Source organism: Linepithema humile, chromosome 2, assembly GCF_040581485.1.
Source record: "Linepithema humile isolate Giens D197 chromosome 2, Lhum_UNIL_v1.0, whole genome shotgun sequence".
Taxonomy (NCBI): domain Eukaryota; kingdom Metazoa; phylum Arthropoda; class Insecta; order Hymenoptera; family Formicidae; genus Linepithema; species Linepithema humile.
In genome coordinates, this window is record NC_090129.1 from 26,559,907 (window position 1) to 26,580,727 (window position 20,821).

A 20,821-nucleotide genomic window follows, 5' to 3' on the forward strand; every position below is an offset into this window, starting at 1 on the left:
GGGAGTTCGCAACAGATGTGAAATAACATCGCGCTGCCTTGACGAATACCGCAGGCGGCTGAATCAGATTTACTTCCACGCGGGTGACAACGCGACAATGTGTGTTTGTAAAGTAACGTTTATTCACTTTGACTTAAACCTTTATTTCGGAACATCTTATTATCTACTTGAAAAAAATAATTATTGACGAGTGGCAGTATAGTAATTTATAATAGCTAATATATTCTTTATAAATGATTGGCTTGATTATGTAAAATAATATGTGTGTATAATGTTAGGATAGAAATTACGTTTATATGAGAGAAATAATTGATATTTGATAACGAAATAGGACTAATATTGTTATAACTATTCTAATTCCTATATTGGTCCTATATTCCCATTACGATAATGCAGTGTACTGAAAGAGATGGAAACAGTGAAAACTTTGAAAAAGAGTTTAAACTATGATAGTTTATGGTGAAAAAGATGATAACTAAAGTAGATCATGACTATTTATACAGAAATAATGATAGCTGATATAGAAATATCAGCTGGTCTTGTAAACTGTGTTTCTATTACTTATCAAGTTGTTGTTGCTTTTTTTTTTTTAGAGACATTAAATAGAGATAGTTGTAATTTATAAGAGATTAATTACAATCAACTTTATTAGAATTTAATAATTTCAATAATAAAATATAGTACAATGTATAGTAATATATTATAACATTATAGCGTAATATATTTATCTTCTTTGATGATTAATAATTGTTCTTTGTAAATTTCAGGAGACGGTGCTTACTGAGTCGTGATGCGTTGGAGATTCGGCGGTTCTTACCTGAAGACCGACCGGAAGTCAGTGTTGCAGAAGCAGTTTGTGTGACAAAGCCTAAAAAATAAGAAGAGTGTTGAAACATTGTATTAGTTGGACTAGAAGAGGCACTTCCATTGTGAGTGTCTTATTGAAAAAAAATTCTGTTGTCTTCTACCAGTTGGAAGAAGACCGAAAGGGGGTGGGCAGTCGTAATTTTTCTTTGTAGTGACACTGAGAGCGCACAGTGAAAATAATAAAAATAGGGGGGGCGGTCTGCTGACCGATGGACAAACGGAAGATGATGCCCAAACGCCCTCGTATGGAGAACTTGAGGGGTCCAATTGCTAATGGACCGATACAAACACGGCCGCTTGTTGCACTTCTCGATGGCCGTGACTGTTCCATTGAGATGCCCATTCTCAAGGATGTCGCAACCGTTGCCTTCTGCGATGCACAGTCCACCTCGGAGATACATGAAAAGGTATAATCGGAATACACTAGAATTGTACTAAAGTTAAACTACCACGTGCATTAGAATTATCGAAGAGTATTTCTTTAAAAGAACTTTAGAAGATATATTGGAGAATAAAATTCAAGTCAAATTGGTTTACCAAAATTTTTTGTCCATGTAGTGCCATCATTATTATAATACATTGACATGAGGTTTTTTCCACACAATTTGATTTAAGTTTTACCAGCCTCTGAAGTATTCCATATTTGTAGCCCAACAGCTTATTTAATCTTAATTAGAATTAGCGTTCTTTAATGTTAATATTGTATATTTGATTTTAAATGCATACTCATGTATGTATTTTGGCAAAAAATGACACATTTGTAGGCAATATGAGCCAAATACACCGTTATTGAAGCAAACATATATTTCTATAAATAATATATGTACAATGAATCTATTCATATTTATTTAATATTTTAATTTTGTATCTCTTTAATTTTACTTATTTGTTATTTACATTTTCGTCCAAGTTTGCACATTTTAAAGTTTGTATGTTAAAGTTTATTTTATTTTTGACATTATATTTAGTATAGATTGATATCTGACATTTTATACATATATATTATTTTTTATATGTATATATATATATATATATATATATATATATATGTATTTAACATATTTGATATTACACACACACACACACGCACACACATATAGATTTCATTGTTTCAGGTTTATTTTTTGTGCAACGATATTAAAACAAATAATGCATTTAAAAATTGCTACAATGTGATATTTTTGTAGGTATTAAATGAAGCAGTAGGCGCGCTGATGTGGCACACGATAATCCTGACAAAAGAGGATCTGGAAAAGTTCAAGACGCTTCGAATCATCGTTCGTATTGGTTCTGGTGTGGACAACATCGACGTCAAGGCTGCTGGTGAGCTCGGTATCGCAGTATGCAATGTGCCAGGCTATGGCGTTGAGGAGGTAGCTGATACCACTCTTTGCCTCATTCTAAACCTCTATCGGCGCACCTACTGGCTCGCGAATATGGTGCGCGAAGGCAAGAAATTCACAGGACCAGAACAGGTGAACCCTTGCATTCCAAATTATAGCAAGATTGAATGATCCAAGTTATAATGTTATTATATCAGGGTTAATTGTATTATTTTATTAATTATACGATTACTATTATTATTAGAATAATATTCTATTATTAAAGCCACGTGTTAATATTATTATTTTTAAAAGTTATATTAATTTATTGCTTACTAAAAATTTTATATTTTATATTTGGGAACACATATAGTTACAATATGTACTGCTTAAAATGACTGAATAATTTTTTGTGTGATATAAATCTTTTGGCGCATTTTGGCGCATATTTCAGGTGAGAGAGGCAGCTACTGGATGTGCAAGGATACGGGGTGATACACTTGGTATTGTTGGCCTGGGTAGGATTGGCTCGGCAGTTGCGCTACGTGCCAAAGCGTTTGGCTTCACCGTCATCTTTTACGATCCGTACCTGCCGGATGGCATCGAAAAATCGCTAGGTCTTACTAGGGTTTACACACTACAGGTTCATTGATCCTTACAATTATCATGACACAAATCAGTTTTTACAATCATTTTCAGCTATTACATTTTATTTGAAGAAAAATTTCTTAACGTGTTATAAGATACATTAGGATTTATTATAGTACTAATATTTCTGTTATTAAAAACACAATTTCAACTATTATAATTGTTTAGAGATATAAATTGTATAATGTGACAAATTTTAGAAATTAGTTACTTGGATTACTATTAATGATTTAATAGTGATGTAAAGAAATGTTTAATGTTTTAATGTAAATTACAAATTTTCATGAACAAAATTGTAAATTTTTTAATACATATTTGAATTAATAATTATTATATAATCTTTTATTAATCAAAGCTATTTTTTTATGTGTTTCAGGATTTGCTATTCCAGTCAGATTGTGTATCTCTGCACTGTACCTTGAACGAACACAATCATCATCTAATAAACGAATACACTATTAAACAGGTACATAAAAGATTATAAGACAACGAAACATTTATAAAACCTTCGATTAATGTACAATAAATAAGAAAACTTGTAATTATTTAACATTTTTGAAATATGTTACAAGAAGAAATAATTTTTGTTGCAAATAAGATTCAGAATATTTTAAAGAATTTTTTTTTTTTTGTAAATTTTTATTTTTGTTTTATTATTTTGTTAATGTTTGTTTTAAATGAAAAAGAAATTATTTTGCATTCTTTTTTGTAGATGAGACCAGGAGCATTTTTAGTCAATACAGCGCGAGGTGGTTTAGTGGACGATGACGCGCTTGCTGCAGCGCTGAAACAGGGTAGAATCCGCGCAGCAGCGCTAGATGTCCACGAAAACGAGCCATACAATGTCTTTCAGGGTCAGTCTACGAATCAGTGTGAGTCTTATCTGTCCCCATGCTTAACCCCATCTCAACTAACTATTTTTTACCTTTCCAAATTCCTTTCCATGGCTTGTAAGAGAAAAATATCAATGACATTAAGAGAGATTTTCTGAAATAGACAAGCAATTATAATGAAGATGTATATTTTATGGTGAAATTAATTTTATATAATATAAAACCTTTGGTAATTTTTTATATAAAATGCTGTGCGCATATTATTGGAATTATCAGTGTTATTTGTATTGTCGGAATGATTTGTAAATCGGAATTTTTCATAAAAGGAATAAATTAATTAGTTGACCGTATTTTTTCACCGTATTATATATATTTTCTAGAATATCGCCAGGCACATACATATCGTTAGGTTCCCACATATCTCATCTGATTTTCTCAATCGTTGATTTTGCGATATATATTATACAGGTCCATTGAAAGATGCGCCCAATCTTTTGTGCACTCCACATGCCGCCTTCTACAGCGACGCAAGCTGCACCGAGTTACGTGAGATGGCGGCGAGCGAAATACGACGGGCGATCGTCGGCCGCATACCCGACTGCCTGCGCAACTGCGTGAACAAGGAATACTTCCTTTCCTCGACCGGGTAAGCGCCCTTCCCCCAGCCAGGCCCTGTTTGCCTGTCTCCCCCTGCCTCCCGATTCTCAGAGTTCGAATAATAATAATAATAATAATAATAATAATAATAAAAAAAGTTTGTCTCACGATTTGTTGAATGAGAAGAAAAAGACGTAGACGGATATTTTTATATATATACAGTTATATCGACGCAGTATATTACACGATGTTTACATTCCTCTCTCTTCTTTTTTCTTTGCAAATCACCGGGGGAAAAGGGATACAGTGACTGTCACGAAATTGATCAAATTCATACAAAGAACTGTCTATAGATTGTCTATAGATGTATGTTGTATGATTTAGAAATATATTATTTGTATATTTCTGGTATTGTAAGCTATGAAAATGTACTCAGAATGTATCATTTGTATTTTTTCTGATAACGCGAGCTATAAAAATTTGTTTTTATACATATGCCTGCTCTCTTCTCCCTCCTTTTTACTGTATTAAAGGCTTCTGGCCCCTCACTGTAACACTATCTTGATTTATGACATCAAAATAATCTTGTGAATCTTTTTTCTCGTATTATATGTTGAAGTAAATTACAGCTTTGTTTTCCGTCTTTCGTGATTTCTATTTAGTGGAAAATTCTTTTCTGTTCGTGAGTCAATAGATAAAACAACAATGGATCTTAAATGATTATCACAAGTCTATTTTTATTAGAAATACGAGACATGATAGATTTATTTATGATAATGAAAGAAAGCACTAAAACGAGAAAGTTTTTGGAGTATTTTATTAATATTTTCAAACATGAGATGTAACACGTAAGAAAATTTACTTTGATTTGCAAGAGAAAATGATTTGTCCGATTTGTCGTTTCTAACACTATATTATTATTATATCATATTAAGATCGTCGAAGAGAGCGCGAAAACTTTTTTATTTCTTTAATGTTTCATATATTATTATTGAACATAATTGGATTTAAAGTAGAAAAATATAAAAGAACAATAAAAATTAGAAATGGAGAGCTTAAAAAAATTTATAAAAGAATAAGTGCAATGAAAACAGACAAATATAAGGCAAAGCCATTGACTCATAATTGCTCGTCTTTGTCAAAGACTCTTTATCTTTCATGAAAATTGAAACTCAAATCATCTCGAGTGAATATTGTAAGAAAAATGTCAAGTTTTTAAGCGTATAATGTTAGTTGTGAAAATAAAGAATAAAGAAAGATTTAACACGAAAGAATAAATTGCATCTTTTGTTTGTTTAATAAGAATCTGCACTGATAAAAAGAAAGAGAAAATACACTGTTGAAGTGTAGAGGAAGATAATCGAAGATGACAAGTGTGTAATAAAACGAGAAGGAGCCAGGAGCCTTGATTAAAATTTAGTGGAAAACATTCTTAAAATATCATTGGATCAATTTCGTGATGAGTAACACGGTATCTCTGGTAATTTTTGCAGAAACGGCTTTTCGAGCAGATGTTAACTTCTCTTCTCTTCCGAGTGAAAGTCCGAAAGCGGTCGTGAAAGTCGAGCGTGACAAAATCTCTCGATGCGTGTGTGTATAGAGTATAAAGACTAAGCGCTTAGACGAGACTTATATAGAAAATGAACGAAAGAAAGAGAGACACAAAGAAAAAGACGATTCCGTTCTCGGGAATCGCGATGACCTGTGTGTGCATTCTCGCGTTCCTGTTCTCGTTGGCGAGGAACGATTGCTACTCTACCTAGAGCACACCTAGAGCGCAACCTTAGAGCGTAACGAAGTCACACACAGAGTCACGGAAAAGAAAATTGGAAGCTACTCTACACACTACAATAAAAGCTACTCTACTACATAAATGAAAAAAAAAGTGGCGCGCGAAATTTTTGAGGTCTCGCCCATGATGTTGTTTTTCGCTTTCTCTTTTCTTCAGCAGTTACCCCGAGGGCATCAACGGCGGCTACTATGCTGGGGCGCTGCCGGTGCAACAGACGGCGCATTCGACGACTCCTCACGATACTGCGCCCCCACCCCCGGTGCCCGGTGCCGGCGGTGGACACTCCGTCGTCGGCGGCGGTGGCGGTGGTGGCGGTGGCGGAAGTGGCGGCGGCGGGGCCGGCGGTGGTGGGGGCGGGGGCGGCGGAATCGGCGGGCCCAACTCCTCGTCCTCGTCCGCCGTAACGGTGGCGGGGGCCGCGGGCGGCGGGGCCGGCGGCGCGGGAGGTGCGGGCGGCGGGCCCGCAGGGCCGCAGGGCCCCCCTGCCGCGGTCGGCGGCGGCGGACCCCGTCCGCCGCGGGCGTGGTGGGTGCGACCGCCGCCAGCGGGCCCGGCGGCGGCGGTCCCGCGGCCGGGGCCCCCCCTACCGCCGGACTGCCCGGGCTACCACACAGCATAGTGAGCGAGCCCGACCCCCGGCCGAGCCCGCCCGCCCCGAGCCCCCGTTGACCTTGAATAATATAATAACGACCCTCTGATAACGCGAACGAACCATTCAGCCTCCTCCCCCAACCACCCACCCACCCCCCCGGCCCCCAGTCACACATTTGACTTGAGCTGCTAAGCGACTACCACATCTCAGCACTACACCAGCCTTAATTTTCTCCTTTCGATGGCATCAGATCAGAGATTTTAATTCGGTTATTTTATCGACCACATCTGGTAAAACTACTAATTCTTCGATAGGTTACTTCCACAATTAATTATGGAAAAAAGTATGATAACGATGATGAAAAGTGAAATGAAATGAGTGCCCCATGAAATCTGTCCGCTCTGCTTCTTCCGAAAAACTCTATAGAGAAACTTTATAGGCAGTTTGTGCTTGAAAGAAAATGTGAGCGAAAGAGAGGATGCGGACGAGAGGGAGGCGCGAGCAAAAGTGTGAATGAAAGAAATGACGAATTCGATTGAATATACACGAGTTTGGTACACTGTGCGCTCTGTACACTAAATTTCATACAAACTTGCATCAATTGATATGTAGACATACACATCTAGCATCTTGAAGAAACATCTTGTGCGCAAATGACAAATTGTATACAATTGTATACAAATTGATGTAAATTCATATACAAATTGGCCTAAAATGTACATAATGAGCCAGATTGAGCAGTTGTTGATGGATACACGAGTCAGCACAAGTTGTCAAATTGCTTGGCGTAATATGCCGTTTGTATTGACTTATTATTTCATTGTTGATCAACTGGAGAAATCTTAATTCATTCAAAATGGACGTAGAATTAAATATTTATCTGATAATCTGTTGTCCAAAAATACATTTTTATCCAAAATTTTCTATTAAATATACGAATATCTAGATGATAGGCTCTTAAATAATAATCGATTATTTACTTTAGATTTCGTATGTCTCATTTTATATGAGTTAATATATGCGTCTTTTGAAATATTATATAACTAAAATTGAAAGGAAGATATATATGTTGGATATTTTTTATCAAAGCTCTTACATTTATATCCTTGCTTTATTTAGATGCAGTAATGAATTCAATCAAATTCGTTAAAAGGAAGTGAAAGAGAAAAAAAGGGTATGATAGAAGTAGAATGAGTGATAGAGAGGAAGGCGCGCGCGAGCGAGCGAGCGTGCGAGAGAGAGAGAAAGAGAGAGCGAGCGAGCGAGCGAGCGAGAGAGAGAGAGAGAGAGAGAGAGAGGTGAGCGCAAGAGAGAAAGAAAATGAAAGATGCACCGTATTTGGATACATGCGTGATTTTGCGTTCGCATTTTTCTGTTTGTAGAACCTCACGGATAGAATGCATTTTGATGTAATTTCGCGATTAGACCAAATACAGTTTGACAGAGTATGATGATGACATTTTAATGAGAACAGTGATCTTCCGGTTCCGACAATTTTGTACAACGTAGGTCTGTTCGGTTTAATCGTACTCTTTCTCGCACATTCACTTAGAAAAATTGTCTAAATTTTTTTATAATATAATGAAAGCGTTTCACGATAATTAAATTATTTGGGAGAATTATGATTAATTGAATAAAAGAAATATGTTATGATTTCGATAAGAATATATTTGGCGCAACAACAATGTAAATGTATTGGGTTGATTATGCGAAAGAAACTAAATCGTTCGCTTTTTTTTTTTGATTATATTATTTTTAATAAAACAATCTACGTCAAATAATATTGCGTATGTGACACTATACATATATGCTATTAAGTAGAAATCTGGTTTTTTTATGAAGAAAAAACGAACGAATTTTTTTATTGATCTAATACATTTGTTGATGAGAATAAAAATTTGTTAGAGAATCATCCATTAATAAAAATGAAAATTTATTGTTAGATGAATAAAATCAATCATTATTGCGTTGGCGAACGTGATAAAATTTTTGAACTGTTATTTATCATCTATTCCGTAATAACACTAATTGCTCTCATCAATCTATTAAAAATGCATAGAAGAGAATTGTAAATAGGTTTATCAAAAATTTATTTTTTTTTCTATTTTTAAAATTTTTATCTTATTTTTCTTATAAAAAATTAAATAAATTTAATTTTGTTTTATCTAATATAATACAATGATATTTGGCTTAACAATCAAATAGTGTGGAAGAAAGCGCGATTGAAACGAACAAACCTAAAGAATAGTTTATTACATGGATAATATCGAAAAGTTATGCTGTATTTTAATGAAGCTAATTTATATATTATATAATTATAAAATCATCACTTATACAACAAATACAACAATAGATATCGTGATATCGCGTACAATATTCAATGTTTGTTGCAACACTCGTTGTTAGCGTTTTAGTTAATAAGCGTCTTTTTTTTCTTACAATATCACGAGAAAGAAATTTTGCTTAATATTTACATTAAATTTTTCAATTTTACATAGTCCAATTATGAATTATTATAATTATTATTAAATTAAAATTGAAGGATTTAATACGACTATCAAGCAAATAAAAGTTTTTTCCTCTCGTAACATTGTAGAAAAGGACAAACGCATTGTATCGTATGTGATATATATATATACACGTTTAGTTTATTCGTTGTATAAGCATGATTATTGCAGTTAATATATATTATATATAGATTAGCTTCTCATCAAAATACAACACACTTTTCTAATTTTTACCTTTTGAAATATTAATGAGCGATTCTCTTAATTTCTTAATTAATTCTCATAAAATTTAATTTGTGAAGAAATATCATCTCGCCTTTTCATTTCTTAAAATCAATTTTCGTAAATTTTTTATCTTATCCTTGATAGTATATCGCGATGCGTCTTTAATAATATTCCTATCATTATGTTTATTTCGAATACAATTGTATCATATCGAATATTTTACATTTCAGTATATTTGCTTAATGAATAAAAAAAAGAAAGAAAAAAACGTATATTTTCCCTGCATGATTATTTATCCCGATTTGATAATTACAAACGCACTTATCACAAGTTTTTGATATTCTCAGCATGTCATACATTCATTTGTCACACTGTATTTGGGCTCGCACATATCGTTTTCATTTCCAATGTTGAGAAATAATTATAATTAATGATTCTTGAAATATTAAACGATTCGGCGATTTTTGAGAAACGGAGACTTCTTTTTCAATAGAGATAGAGTAATTTTCTAAGCTAAGTCATTGAGAAAAATGTAGCTATTTTCATAAGGTATTTTACTTCGATTCTCGTAAAGATGCTGCACAAGCAGAAAAGACGATCAGGCTGTCGAAACAATTTTTCAATCTGCGATAAAAATGAAGAAATAATAAAAATTTTTTAATATTAACAAAAGTAACAAAATAATTTGCATGGATATTTGTTGTCAAGTTAAAATTTCAATAAAAATCGCAAAATATTTTGCTCTGTTATAAAATTTTTCTGTGTTAATCTGATACATTTGGTCATAATATTGTGTATAACTTACAAAAAGTGAAAAATTAATTTAATAAATCAATTTGATTGACAAATCTTGCGGCATGGTATTACTGATTCCAGACATTTGATGAATAAAGTAGCTACCTATACCTATACTTTGGTACGTTATTCACAAACTGTTTGCAAAGCAAAATAAAGAATAAAATATTTATAGGGATTTTCAAATTTTATTTGCAAGTGAATATTTTATATAGTTTTTTTTTAATTTTATTTTAATAATTTGTTTTAAACGTATACGTTCTAATGTCTTAAAATAATGCAGCATCTCCATTGCAACCAAAATTCTTGTTATAATTAATTAATTATTAATAATTGGCATAATTTCTTATAATCGAAGAGTTTTTGTCAATTCAACAATTTGTGTTTTTTGAATAAGTATAGAGCAATAACTGTCCTTGCGAGTTTAATTTGAGACAAGATTGATAAGAAATTGTAAGAAAAAGTGCAAAAGAGAAAATGCGAGCGAGAGAGAGAGAGAGAGTGAACGAGCGAGCGAGCGAGCGAGCGAGCGAGCGAGCGAGAGAAGTAGAATAAACAGAAATGAGTTTTATTAATTGATAATTGTAATACAATTATTGTATTAAGTAATTGCGATGTTACGAACACTTGGATACAACTATGAAAAAGATGAATCAATAAGAAAAAGTGGATAATTAAGTGGATAATTTTCAGAAAAAATTATGGAAATTATAATATAGTGATGATAATAATAATTAAATAAAAAAAAAGAAAATATGGAGACGATCTATTTTAGAGAAACGTACATCTATTCAGTTTCTTATATAAATAGTTTTTCAGTTTTTATGAAAATTCTATGGTGCGGGGTGGACACTCTTGTAAACACAAATTACAATAGCGACAATTAAGTTTCTAATTGATAATGAATTTCAAAAAAAGATGTTATTAGAGAGTGTCGAAATAAAAAAAAACCATGTCAAATGCATTGTCAAATTTGCAAGGAATAAGAGTGGTTTTTGGTTTTAATTTTTAATAGCTTATATGTCAAAATAAGGTAGATAATCTTCATTATTTAACTTATTATTTAACCCATTAACGGCTTATTTTTCAAAGAAATTATTTTGAATAATACAATGTTAGTGAAAAAAAAGTTTGAATTAAAAAATTTTGTTATAAATTAAAGGAAATTTTAATAAAACAGTAATTTTTCTCTAAATTATTTAATATTTAAATATTAAATTATATTAACAATATTTTAAACAATGAATAATAGTATTTCAATGAATAATAGTATTTCTTTAATAATTCTAAGATTAATTTCCAAGATCTGTAAAAAATGGCGACATACTTTAATAATTCTTTAATTAATTAAAATTTTTTATGTATTGTTCACATGTCAGAAAAGTTTTAAAAAATTTTTCAAAATTTAGAAATTATAAAAAAATATGTGCGATATTTTTTTAATTTAGGAAAACTGTAAAAAATTTATAAGAGAGAGAGAGAGAGAGAGAGAGAGAGAGAGAGAGAGAGAGAATGTTTTTTATATTATAATTTCTAAATATTCCATATATTTTAATCTTTTTCTAATTAATTTTTATTAACAAAATTTTAAAAAAAATTTTTATGATACAGTCTTAGCCTTTAGTGGGTTAAAATAAGATGAAAAAAGAGAATAGACTGAGTTTGGTATTCATGGAAGCTTCTGGGATACAACTTGCAAACTTTCGCGATTGAATTTTTGCTTTTCCAAGTGAAAATAACGCGAGAAAAATCATTCCAATTTCGACTTTAGAGAGAAATCCGAGACTACAGAAATCACAAAGAGAGCGAGCGAGCGAGCGAGCGAGAGAGAGAGGGAGAGAGAGAGAGAGAGAGAGAGAGAGAAAGGAGAGAAAGATAACAAGAGGCAACATGGGAAGAAACAAGGATGTGAAAGAGAGAGAAGAAGATGAAACAAAGCATCACACAAATACACTTTCATACATACTTGCATAAAATGCGTGACAGAGACATTCACACATTTTTAAATAGAATATGCTATGAACATAAACACACGAGATACGTCTGTTGCAGGACGAGGTAATCCTAATCCTAGGAAAAGCTTGTTATTTCTTAGAAAAAAAGAAAAAGAAAAGAAACAACTCTCGTCTTGATGCAGTCGTATCGATATAACGTAGAAAAACATACTTTTTTTTTTTTTTTTTCAAAAATATTATTACTTATAAATACATCATTATATATAAATATATACATAGAAAGAGTGAGAGAGTGAAAGAGAGAGAAAGAGAGAGAGAGAGAGAGAGAGAGAAAGAGAGCGAAAGAGAGCGAAAGAGAAAGAAAGAGAGAAAGCGTGAAGCTACTCTACTTGGAAAAAAACTACGGAGAGAGTTATTCTCATTTATATAGTTTTAATTGCGAAAAGATAATTGTGAATTCGAAGCGCAGAAAAGGATTATTCGAGATATCTCTTTCTTGAAAGAAAAAAAATAAAAAAAGTAAAACGATCCTTGGCATACTGTGGAATTATAAATAAGCGAGAGAAAAAGAAAGAGAAAATGATAGGTCGCTTTTAATTAATAATCAGTTTTTAATTAACGAGTTCTCCACATGCGGATAAGCTTGTATAGATATAGAACAATCGATATTCTGTCATATTCCTTTCTTCTTTTTTTTTTTATTTTGTTTCTTGTTTCTCGATGAAAAAAAAATTAACGGCACCAAAACTATGAGTCTTCGTTCATTGCGATTATAAACAAACAAAAAAAGAAAGAGAAGCGAACCACAACACAAAAAGAAGAGCCACTTGACACACTTGATAACGATAGAATAAATAATTGAGAGAAGGTGATGTCGAGATAAAACGAGCAACATTATTATTATAATTAATAATAATTATAATAAATACAATATTTGTACAATAATATCGACGGAATTTTGTTTACTGTGTGCTGCACTAAATATGCTGCACATTCTCAAATATATTATTCATCCCAGTTCACCTCCATCCTGGCCAGTATACGTACGGAACAAAGTGTACAAGTTTATTGTTACTAGAATTAGCGATTGAAAGCGCTTAACGTGACTTTTTATTAATTCTAAGAAGATAATCCGCTGATATTGAATTTTATAAATTATAATTTTATAAACTAAATTAGACTGGATTTGCACAGTGGATATGAGGCAACTGGAAAAAAATAATTCTTCCATTAGATAGAAATGAAATAGCAATAAAGATCTGAGAGACACATTGCAGATAATATTTACTAAAAATTGAATAATATTAGAAATGTTAAATATCATATCGAGTGCATAACATTATTTAAATTTCACACTTTCGGGGCGTGATTATCGATCAAATGAAAGAATCTTTCCGAGGATTTTTGCAACCTTTTTTAAAAATTGGAATCGATATAATTATAATTTTCAGTGTCACAGACACAGGAAAATTAACTTCTATGTTCATTCGCGACAATTTTTTGGTTCAAGCTCCTTTTTCGCGCACCTATAATTAAATTAATAAATTACACCGATATCGAAATTTTCTGCTTTAATTATACTGGTGAATTAATTACACCGGAGTTTAGTAAATTTTATGTATACTGAAAGCTTGCGCTTTGTTTCTGTGTTTCACTTTTCTGGCGAGTTTCTTCGTAATCGAATCACAGGTATTCGACAGTATCTCGGTAACTGACACACTGCTGCACTGCCGTCATCGATCATCATCATCGTGGACTGTGTTGATGCAGGAGGACTATGTCACGTCAGAGAACCACCATGGACTCTCATATGCCTATTGAGATTACCGCTCTGACTAAATCTAAGCAGACATAGCTTACATTGATACGGTTTCTCACCGGAGTGAATTCGTAGGTGCTTGGTGAGTGTCGAGCTGTCGGAGAACGCCTTCTTGCAGAATCGACATCTGGAAAAATAGAGAAGGTAATTGATAAATAAATTTAAATAATTAAAACATATAATAAAATAAAAAATATAACAATAATTAATAAAGCCTAGCAAAATGGCTTTTAGATGACGCGATGACGCAGAGATATTACTTTAAAAAGTATAATTAATAAGAGAAAATAAATGGATAGAAGAACATTAATAATTTCCTTTCTTTCTAATAATTCCTATCTGTACATACTGTTTCTCCATATGTGAGAACAATGTACTAAAATTTTCGTACACTTTAAGTATCTCGAACCAGAGATCGGTGTACAAATTTAACTGTCTCACGTAGACTAACAAATTAATTTCTTTAAGAAAAATTATAATTTCGCACTAACATCCCGCGACGGCTCTCTATGCCTTTCTATTATATTAATTGATTGTTATCATTTGAGCCTTTCCTTTATATGTGTTAGATTAATAATTTCATTAAATTATATTATAAACTAATTTTAGGATCTATTATATTATACTTTCGTTAAGTAAATTATTTGCATATAAAGTTATTTTAAAGATTAATATCTATGCGTATTAATTGTCAATTTCATATGTATTGCGACGTAAACATTAGGACCATTTATCATATTGATCGATATTTAAGAACATGAACAACTTATGTTTAAACAACTTTTTCCGAGTCGCCGAAGTTTGGCATTTCTTTTTTAATCAGTTCTAAAGAGAGATTCCGGTTTCATACCTGTAAGGCCGCTCGCCCGAGTGTGTTCTCATATGTGTGGTCACCGAGCTACTCTGCGAAAACCTTCTGTCACACACCGGACATCGGAACGGTTTTTCGCCGGAGTGTGTCCTCGCGTGAGCGGTCAAGTTCGCCGCTTGGCTAAACGCCTTCGAGCACGCGTGACACCTTCAAAGAATATTAAAGTAGCTTTGTTTGATAAAAGTTTATTTAATATTAATTAACAAACAATATTATATTCTTTGCGTATTCTTTTCGAAAGACTAGTCGTGAAACGTTCTTATTATTTTTCTAAAACCATTCATATATCTAATATTTAAATCAATCAATTGAATCAAACTGAATAATCTCAAGATAGAAAAATGGAAAAAAAATCGTTTTGCATCACTATATTTTTATTATTATTATTAGAATAGCTTCTTTTCTAGAAAAGAGAATAGAATAAAATAATGTAGAATAAAATTGAACTAGTAAACTAATGGAGATGCAATTCTTTTCAAAATCGGGCAAATTCCGCAATATTTCAATGGACGACAAGTACCGACCTAAACGGTTTTTCTCCGGAATGAGTGCGTAGATGAGTTTTGAGGGTGCTAGGCCTAGCGTACGATTTGCCGCATATCCTGCACAAATTGGGTCTGCCATTATCTTCGGCGGTAACACTACCCCCAACTCCAGGACCGGCGCTACCCACGCAGATCGCGTGCTCACCCCCGAGCTGCAGTCGACCACCACCGCCGTGATGTGGCTGGGGGTGAGAATGGGGATGGCCGATCAGACCGCTATTGGTCGGCGCACCCTGATTCACCCTCGTGGTCGTTTGCGCCGCCGCATCCACTGGATTGCCGTACTGCGGGGCGGGACTTAAAAGAGGTTCCACACCCCACGTCGACGAATAGCTCTGCTCGTATCTAGAAACACACAAAGGCCCGTATATAGATATAGAATGGCAAAGGTAGGATCAAATAGCTACACTCTGCAGGAAAGGTATGGAGGACAAGATGGCGACGGTTATAGGGGATGAAAAAAGTTCTTACAAAAGTGATGAGGACTGAGGAGATAATTTCGAAAATGGTGGGGTGAGAATTAAGGCGGTCAGATTTTCCTAGTTAATTTTTATATATTTTGAGCGCGAAGGAGAAGACAGCGCTTTTAGATTTGATAATATGGCAAAATTAGTAAATAATAAATAGGGTAAAATTAGCGAGGATAAATATATTGGACAATATACTTTTTTAATATAAAAAAATGTGGGAAAGAAAAAGGAGAAAAAGAGAGAAGACGGAGAATTTTTACCCCGAATGCATGTTCATGTTCATAGTCATGTTCATCGAGACATTGACGGACATGGCAGCGGATGCAGAACCGTAGTGGCCTGGGCCTGGAACCGACGGGCCTAAATTCTGCACATAGTCTTGCGAGTAATGATGAGCCGCGGCAGAACCTGCGCTGGTGGGGTAATAGCCGGCTGTAGGACTTCCGGGATGCACTACCGCATGTTTCAAAGATAAAAGAACGTCGGCGACACCCTCGCCATTCGCGCCATTGCTCGCTCTGGGCACACATTCACCGCGCGAGCAACCCCAGCTGGAAGAAATCATCAGAGTTTTACGGATTCTATCGAATTTATGGAATAGAATAAGTAATAAAAGAATTGTGGAAGATAAAGGGAAGTATTATGCTCAAGATTGTGTTATAAACGTTTTACAAAAATTCTTTATGGATCAATGAAATAGAAATTTAATTCAAGACTACATATTATACAAGTATTATATAAGTATTGAAAAATTAAAAGAAAAGAATTAAAAGAAAAATAGAAGAAAAGAAAGAGAGAAAATGACGAGAAAGAAAGAAAACGAAGAGAAGAAAACCAACTCACTTGTATGTTCCTGAACATGGACTGAACAATCCGGGGGGTAAAGGATCTAGATCTAATGGGGGTAGGGGAAAACCCGCCATGTCGTCAACCCAAAAGCTGGCTCCGAACTCGTTTACAGCTTGGCTGGAAGTTGGGAGCTGCTGGCTCTGATCGGCGCCGATGTCATCCGGCGAGCTCTGCAGATCCTGTAGACGCAGCGTGCCTTGCAGAGCGGCACCAAGAGCAACCGCTTCCTCGTTCTGATTGTCGGCTGATAGAGCGTCGTCGCCCGAAAGCACGCCCAGTGGTCCAGAACAGAGGCTGGACGAAATGGTTGCCTCGATACTACCCACACAACCTGAGGAAATAGCGCAAAGTAAAATGTGACAATTTTGATAATGCACTAAACCACCGGAGAATAATTTTTGCCGATTTACTTCAAGACTATTGAAACCATTATTTTGGACAATAACATTAATTTTGTGAAAGTCATTAAATTGTGTGAAATTTTATCGAACTTGAAATATCGCGGCTAATTTAATACGTTGTTGAAAATAGAAAGAAAGTTTTCTTGCAATAAACACAGGAAAATAAGTATATTTTAAAAATAATTACAACATATAAAAAATTACATTACATATTATGGAAAAAGAAATAGAACTTTATTACGTTAAAGTCAGAAAGCATTGCATCGGATAAATTTCACATTGTGCGATCGCCGTATAACAGATTGTCATCGGAATCAATCGATGCTTCACAAATGTAACTCGAAAAGTCGCAAATAATTGGTAAAAACTGACACATTGTTTTATAGAAATGACTTTGTCCTGTTCCTACTTTAACACACTCACTTGGGCACCTATCTACCAATCAAATTGGAGAAAAATATTTTATACAAGAGTTCTAGAGAATAAAAATTTTCAAAATTTCGCATTTTATCTGATGACAATTGAACAAATGATGCAGCTGTCGTTTCTCACAAGTTTCGAACTGTTATTGCCGATCGAACAATCAGCAGTCAACAGTGCTGTTATATCGTGCAAACCGTACACTGCGAAACTATCACCCGCGTTTCTTCGTCGTTTTCGCGTAATCGTTGTTATGGGGTGTGGAGGACCCCGGATCTCACCTGTGCCGAGGGTATACGGCGACTCGGAGGTGTTGACCGCGTGATGATTCTGCAGAAACTCCATCTCTGCGAAATTTCCGACAGCGGCCTATCCCCCGGATGCACACCCCTGCGCCGACTCACCCCTCCTTTTTGCAACCCTCGCCTCCTCTCCCTGTGGAGACGTGTTACTGCTGCTGTTGCTCCTGCTGCTAGTCCAGCCCTCTTTGGTTGTCCTGGTAACGGCGCGCAGCTTTATCGCAAGCCGCCGCTCGCCATCGATGCTGTATTTTGCGATACAAGATAATAATACCGAATAAGTGAAGTTAAGGAATATCTATTACTTTCTTTAAACGTGGACGTGAATTTGATCGAATATATCGCAAAGGGTTCGTGAGTCGATGAGTCGAAATTATACGTTTCTTACTTGGAGAAAGAAGGCCTCTTCAGCTAAAATTGATTTAAGAATATTTTTATTCCTTTTTTTATTGTTATTATATATAATGATACTATTGATTTTATAAAATTAAAAGATTCCATCAAACTGCTAAATTTATAAACGGAACAAAATTTGAGAACATTGCAAAAATTTACATGGAGATTGTGATAGAATAAAATTTTTCCAATTTTTAACATTTTGCAAAAATGCTGTTAGAGACAAATGAAATAAATTTAAATCTGCAGAAAATGGAAGCACGCATACATTTGTTTTACATAACAGTGAATAACTAAGGTAAAAAATATTGTGGTTTCTTTTTTGTTAAATAAAGATACTAATTATTCATAGTAGAAGAATCATGATCATCCATTCAAAAAAATCAAAATCACTCTTTTTTCTATAAAAAAAATAAGTTTAATATATCGAACATGAAAATTTTTGATTGTTTCGCCTTAATTATTATACATTCTACATTACATGTATTTATGAGGAAGCATTTTGATTGTATAGCGATAAATGCAATGTTTTTAAATATTACACGAAGATGAACAATTAATCTCATATATCACATGTAACGATTATATTAACATATTTTAATTTTTATAAAAAAAACTTTGTTAATTTCAAATATTACTTTCTTTTATTTTCGAGAAATTTGAACTAATTTTAGCAAATTGTTCTCTTTTAATACTGATCGTTGAAAAGTTATTTATACAGTTTCTACGAGAAGACTCTTTTATTTTTGAATAAAACAATGTTTTTAATTTTTTGAATATTCTGCTATTTCAAATTACACTGTTTTAACATCGCGTGATTTATACGCAATAATTTCGTGTAATGAACGTTATCGTTGGACCGCGGAATGCCGTCGCGAAAATTCGCGAGATAAATCGATGAATGACTTTTTATGAATGACTGTATGAAGGAGAAGGAAAATACACGTGCATACGGCTCGCCACGCGCGTATAGACGTACCTTTATGGCTTGGAAGACCTGCCATTCCCCGCTAGAGGCTTCTGCAGAAAACCTGTCGTCGGATATTCCCATTCAGAGATCCGCGATGCCTCCATCTTCCCATATGATCTTTACACCCACTATTCTTCACCAGAAATCTTTATTCTTATTAGCCGCTCGCGATGTCGAATTTCTCTTCTATTATCAAAAAACCGTTTTTATGTTTACTTGTAATATAATTTCTTTAAATTTAATGATTCGTAAATTACTTTAATAATCACGGAATTTTTTGCGTGTACACTTGACGAAATGGTTATTTCTTATTTTACTTTAAAGTGAATCAAAATTTCTAGTACGCGCAGTTTTTCTCTGTTACTTTTTGTCAATCGAATTTCTTTTTATGCGACGCATTACATATTTCGCAATTATATATATATGTGTGTGTGTGTGTATGATTGTCAGCAATATGGATCATTAAAGAAACTGCAAGTAAATGTGAAAACGGTTATGTCTTACATAATTTTGTTTTTCTTTTTACGTTTTATATCTTACTTGTATATTTTATTATTTTATATTTTCTTTTTTCTAATTTTTTCTAATTTTTTAAACACTTTTAGCGAAAGAAATATATTTGAGAATTGAAGTTTGGAACTAGGATCTAAAATTGTAACTATAGATCAAAAATTCTCTTGAATTATCGATATATTTCATATTATAATCATATACTTTTGATTATTTATCATGATTTCTTTTTACTATCACATATTGAATTATCATTCGTTATTTATTCGTTTATTTCACAAGTTTCTCCCGCACTCTTCACAACTTCACATTTAATCTAAAAACCTTCATGTGAACATAATCAACATTGCAAAAAACTTGCCCCTTGCACTTTTAGTGACATTGGAACACTTTACAGTTCTGTGTCTTTTAAGTCGAATCTAATTGTTAAATTATTTTTAGATTAATTTTTTAAATGAATTATTTAGTTGAGAACTGATGACGACTGATAAAATTCACCGCACACAATTTTCTGCTTTGAATTTGAATAACTTTTGATTAAACTTTGACCGATTAAATTGTAGTGCGACGGCGAGCGACTCTTGGAAACACTAACTGCCATGCTGGCGGGATGGCATGTCAATGTCTCTTGGCTAACTAGCGATCTACCACCTATCCACCACCCACACTCTCACCCCTTGGAACGGCTCACTGACTACGTGCGTACCATCCAACCCCACTCCACTCTCTGTTCCTTTTTTTCCCTCCCTCTATTTCTGTCTTCGTCTCCCTTTCTCTTCTTTGCTCGTTTCTTCTTGCATCGACCCGTGTACCACACATCGAGTCTTATGTATCCTTATTTGTGTAAAAATGACATGTAAAATATAATCAGACAGCATAATACATCTTCCACCGTTTTGAAAAAGCAATGTTTAAAAATTTAATTTTTAATCAGAATTGGAAATATTCCTAAAAGTGAAAAAGGTACAATTAGATACGATAAAGTATTGTATAAAAAATATGATAAAAAATTTTTTTTTCTTGTTTCGGCAAGATGAATCTATATTAATATATTTACATAATTCAATCGAGCTACCACTGGGTAGTCAAGGAACACGCGTTGCCACGATGTTGACGCCGATGACACGAGATACTAATC

The 20,821-nt window shown here is 33.8% G+C and overlaps 2 protein-coding genes across 2 annotated transcripts in view; one reads left to right on the forward strand and one right to left on the reverse strand.

The window, feature by feature from the left end:
• Positions 1–13,078, forward strand: part of CtBP (C-terminal binding protein) — a 32,317-nt gene extending 19,239 nt beyond the window's left edge. The window contains exons 2-8 of the mRNA XM_067349452.1: positions 768–1,274; positions 2,055–2,342; positions 2,644–2,832; positions 3,214–3,303; positions 3,550–3,691; positions 4,139–4,316; positions 6,216–13,078. Of these exons, the coding sequence (XP_067205553.1) occupies positions 1,077–1,274; positions 2,055–2,342; positions 2,644–2,832; positions 3,214–3,303; positions 3,550–3,691; positions 4,139–4,316; positions 6,216–6,678 (1,548 nt within the window). The 5' untranslated portion in view covers positions 768–1,076 and the 3' untranslated portion in view covers positions 6,679–13,078. The remainder of the gene's footprint in view (positions 1–767; positions 1,275–2,054; positions 2,343–2,643; positions 2,833–3,213; positions 3,304–3,549; positions 3,692–4,138; positions 4,317–6,215) is intronic.
• gl (glass) lies at positions 13,008–20,781 on the reverse strand. The gene is made up of 7 exons (XM_012359879.2): positions 19,183–20,781; positions 17,790–18,052; positions 16,682–17,018; positions 16,099–16,389; positions 15,348–15,713; positions 14,803–14,970; positions 13,008–14,079 (listed from the first exon to the last, which is right to left on the reverse strand). Exons 2-7 carry the CDS (start codon positions 17,851–17,853, stop codon positions 13,914–13,916), a joined length of 1,392 nt encoding a protein of 463 aa, XP_012215302.1. The 5' UTR covers positions 17,854–18,052; positions 19,183–20,781; the 3' UTR covers positions 13,008–13,913.
• Positions 20,782–20,821: the final 40 nt, after the last annotated feature.